We start from the raw sequence: 4424 nt of genomic DNA, 5'->3' as shown, positions 1-4424 counted from the left end.
TATCACTGTACGCTCTTCCGGTCGTGGCGGAGGGTCCTCCGCCGCCCGCGCCGCCCGCGCCGCCGCCCGCGCTGCCGGGGCCGCCGCTGTCGTCGCCGGGGCCGCCCGCGGCGCCGCCGCCGGTGTTGAAGGACGAGTACATGCAGATCTCCCGCTCGCTGCGGGGAAAGGACCAGTAAACGATGCGGCGCTGCACCGGCTCCGGGATGCGCTCGAAGCGCTCCTCCACGCGCTGGAACGGCCACTTCTCCGCCACCTTGCGCGCCGCGATGTCCAGCAGCGACTCCGGGCTCTGGGTCTTGCCCGGCGGCAGCAGCCCCAGCGCCGCGCCGCCCACGCACGCCGCCGCAGCCGCACTGCCAGCCCGCTGGCCGGGCCGACAGGCAGAGCTGTAGCCGCCACCCGCTCCTCCACCGCCACTGCTGCCCCCGCCGCCACCGCCGCCGCCCGGCCGGCAGCAGAGCCGTTTCGCGGGAGGAGGCTGCTGTCCGCGCTCCGCCATGACCGCGCCGCTTCTAACCCGACAGCGGAAGTGCCGGGACCCTATAAACGGCACAAGGAAGCGCGACACGCACACGCCGCGGCGACGCCACGCTGCCATCTAGGGCCAGCCGCTCCTTGTACGGGCACAAGAGGCGGGGCCTCCTCCGTGACGTCGGAGTTGAGGCGGGGCACCGATAGGGGGACCTAGGGGCAGGGGCGGGGACTATGCAAATCGCTGAGCTGAAACATAAATAGAGCACTCGGCGGACACGGGGGTAGCGGGGGCGGCGAGGTTGGGTGCCCGATGGGTTGTGAGAATGTCAGGCTGCTGTGACGCGGGGGGCGGGGCTCAGGCGGGGTTCCCGCGGGAGGGGACGGGCCTAAGATGGGTGGGTCTCTGTGCCCCCTGCCAACTCAACTTCCCCCTCCAATTCCGTGTTTCCCTTTGATGTCCGGCAAGTGAGGACGCGCCTCGCGGGTCGAAACGCGGAGAGAAGGGAAGATGAGGGGGGTTGAACCCGGGGAAGGGTCCGGGCTAAGTGGGGGGCGTGGCCCGCGAGCCAATGCCCCACCCCCCCGTCAGAGCCTGGCCGCCCGGGGAAAAGCCTCTGGGCGGAGGAGGCGCTTTCAAAACAAAGAAATGCGGCGTGGAACCTGGGGGACGGGGGTGGAGAGGAAGGCGGAGGAGGTGCGGCCGAGGCAGCCCGGCTGCCCGCTTCCCCTTCAGTCCGCCCTGGGGAACTCCCCCCACCCCCACCCCAGCCGGGACTGCGGCGCTGGGGCAGAAGGAGGAGGCTGCGCTCGTTGGCTGTTTTCCAGTTCACTTTTGCAGACCCGGGAAGGGGAGCGCCCGCTCCGCTGCCCCGCGTGGCTGCAGTGCACCCAGCCGCGATTCCCGTGTCCGCTCTGTCCCGGCGGCCTGTCTGGGGGCCGAGCCAGCCAAAGTGTCCCAAAACGCGCAGAGCTTTCGGAACCTGCCCCGCAGCTGTGCGATGCGCGTCCGGAGCTGGCCGCGGCCTCCCCGCCCTAGCGCACCCTCAGCCCGGCAGGCGAGGAGACTGGCTCGCCCGCCGGCGCGGAACAGGGAACTTGAACCCGCTCAGGTCGTCCCCGCAGCCGCGCCGCCGAGACCTTGCTCCAAGCCCGGGTGCCCCTGCTCGAGGTGGAGGGTGCACCCGGGCAATGGATTTAGCAAACACACCTTTGTGAGTACACACGCCACGGGCGCGTGCGCACGCACACACACACGCGCACACACACACACACACACACACACCCCACGGGCGCGCGCTCACAACCCAGCCGGCTGCAGACGGCGCGCCCCGGGCGCTCGGCGGCGGACGGCGGCTGCGAACGCGCTCGGGGCGCACTTGGGTCGGGCCCGCCACGGCCGTGGACGCCGGGCTGCGGGGAGCCCAGGCGCTCGGGGCGCGCGCCGTGCTCTCCGCCGCGCCAGTGGCTCCCGAACGGCCCTTCCTCTCGGGTAGAGGCAGCGTGGGGGGCGGGCGAGCGAAGAGCGCAGCTTGCTGGTGCGAGGGTGCAGGCGAAGGCTACGAGGCGAGTCCCGGGCGGAACCGGGAACCCTGCGGACATTATTCGCAGGCCACAGAGCTCGGTCAAATCTGGGTCCAAGCCACAGACTTAATTACCACGTTAGAGACATCCTTCCGTACTCTTCGCCCCACCTTGTTTTTACTGTAAACCGTGTTACTGATATGGTCGCTATTGTGAAAGATAAACCGTATCTCCTTTGACACTTCCCCGTCTCTTCAGGTTATTGGCTGGTGGCGCCCACCTGCCTGCCTCGTTGCCTGGATTGAAATTAGAGGGGGTAGAGCGCTTCTGAGGTTTAAAGAAAATCGCCCACAGAAGGCCAAGGCCAGGGAGACCTCGAACTGTATGGAGGTCTTGGCTCTTAACTCTGGTCAGGTCTTATGAAGCCCCAAGCTGCAGGTCCCCGGAGGACGGGATGCTTGCAGACTTTCCATCGCTGCCTTACTTATTAGGAAAATTTTGATGACATTATGTTTCTGTATATTCGTCTGGTATTTGGGGGTGCACTTCTCAGTGCTTAGGGAAAGACGTGGGCAAAACACTGGAAAAATATCTTTATAGGCAAATGGGAGAGGAAGGCTCTTTCCTCTGGTTGTTACACTTCTGTATCTCTTAAAAAATTAAAATAATTTTTAAACTTTTGAAAAACATAGGTGACAGGAGAAGAAAGTAAGTGGAAAAGTGAAATACAACTTGAGCTCTGTTCTGTTCTCAAATACAGTCATGATAAGTCTCAGGCTTGTATAATAGTGTGTAGATTAGCAAGCATTTTCATACATATACACACGGAGTCACTTATCTGGAAAGTGAAAGATGACAAAACAGGTGCCCCCAGACAGTGTAGATGATTCATTCAGGGTCATAGGATGTGTTAGTGGAAGAAATTAATTCATACTGAACAGAAAAATAGACATCTTTGGAGGTACCTAACTTTAGAGATTTCGATTTTGTAATGAACCAAAGAGACTAGATTTAAGGCATCATCCTACAGTTTAACTAGCATGTTGGGTTTAACTTTAGTTTAACTCTAATTCAAAGAAGGATCCAGGGCATCTGGGTGGCTCAGTGGGTTAAGCGTCTGCCTTCGGCTCAAGTCGTGATCTCAGGATCCTGGGATAGAGCCCTGCTTCTCCCTCTCCCTCTGCCTCTCCTCCCTGCTCATGCGCTCTCTCTCTCTCTCTCAAATAAAATCTTTATTTAAAAAAAAAAAAAAAAGAAGAATCCAGAGTCACCACCTCAGTTTAACTTCCCCTCTCGGCAGGCACTTAAACTGAGAGCACTCTCTCCATCTTGAATTGTTCTCCCCCTGGTTTTCCTGACAATTTACTGGGGCTCCATCATCTCCAACTCATCTTTCTCTGCCTTGTCTTTGGGTCTCTCTTCCTCCAAACTCTTTAATGCACACTCTTCCTTAGAGCCTATCATAGTCCTCTTCTCCATTTTTGGTGACCTGCCCCTTGGAGACTTTCCACCATTCCCACTCCCAGCCATGGGTTCTGCTTCAGCTCACTTATTTCTTCTGGTGGCCAGCTCCCTTTTCTATTGCCCTGAGGGTGCCCCATGGCCAACTCAAACCCAGAGTATCACCTTTTCCTGGAAACTAGGCTCTCTTCCTTCCCCTAGACTATTGTTACTGTTGCTCCCTGTTATAGGCCCCCAAGCTTTATTCCTCTTTGCCTTTGCCTGCAACTCGCATTTAGGTTTATTTGCTGTGTTGTCTATCCCAGCCCCTCTTGCTGCTCAGTAAATTATTCCACCTCTTCACTCTGCAGGGCCTCCTCACTGGTATGTCTGTATAACCTTTCCTCCTCCAAATCCTCCTCCACCCAGCTGTTGTGCTTCCTCAAGTACAATTCTGACAGTGTCACCCTCCTGCTCAAGTCCTTTTAAATGGCTCCCTGCTGCCTACTGGCAAAAGACCAAACTCAGCTATGATCTTGACCAAACCCAGCTTTCGAGCCTCATCTCCCCTGAAACCCAACAGAACATCCACTTCCCCAACAGGATTTTTCTTACGTTCCAAGAGGACTTCTCCCAGGTCCCCAGAAGTCATCCCCATTTTCCCCATTTGCCACATTTGCTCAAGACAGTCTACCGCCTATAATGATTCTCTCTTCCCTTACAACTTGTCACATTCTTACCCTTCCTTCAAGGACTTGCTCAAATGCCGCTTCCTCTGGGAAAACCCCCTAAATGTGTGATCTCTCTCCTCCAGCCCTTCTAACACTTTGGATCTTTCTTACAGCATTTATACCATTCAGCCTGGCATCACAGTTATGTTTACACTTGGCTGAGCCATTCGCCTTCTCTCCCTTCCCTGGTTAGAAATTCTCTGAGGCTTGGGATTATGCCTCAGCCATTTCTGTAGTCCCAAGTGCCCAGCACAG

The 4424-nt window shown here is 57.9% G+C and overlaps 1 protein-coding gene across 1 annotated transcript in view; it reads right to left on the bottom strand.

The window, feature by feature from the left end:
- The window catches only part of ZSWIM6 (zinc finger SWIM-type containing 6), a 198378-nt gene extending 197876 nt beyond the window's left edge, over window positions 1–502 (bottom strand). The window contains exon 1 of the mRNA XM_035014498.1: window positions 5–502. Coding sequence (XP_034870389.1) covers window positions 5–502 — 498 coding nt within the window. The remainder of the gene's footprint in view (window positions 1–4) is intronic.
- Between the last annotated feature and the right edge of the window lie 3922 nt (window positions 503–4424).

The sequence above is a fragment of the Mirounga leonina genome, unplaced genomic scaffold (genome assembly GCF_011800145.1).
Source record: "Mirounga leonina isolate KUSES-001 unplaced genomic scaffold, KU_Mleo_1.0 Mir_168, whole genome shotgun sequence".
NCBI lineage: Eukaryota > Metazoa > Chordata > Mammalia > Carnivora > Phocidae > Mirounga > Mirounga leonina.
This window is presented reverse-complemented; position numbering and strand designations above follow the sequence as displayed.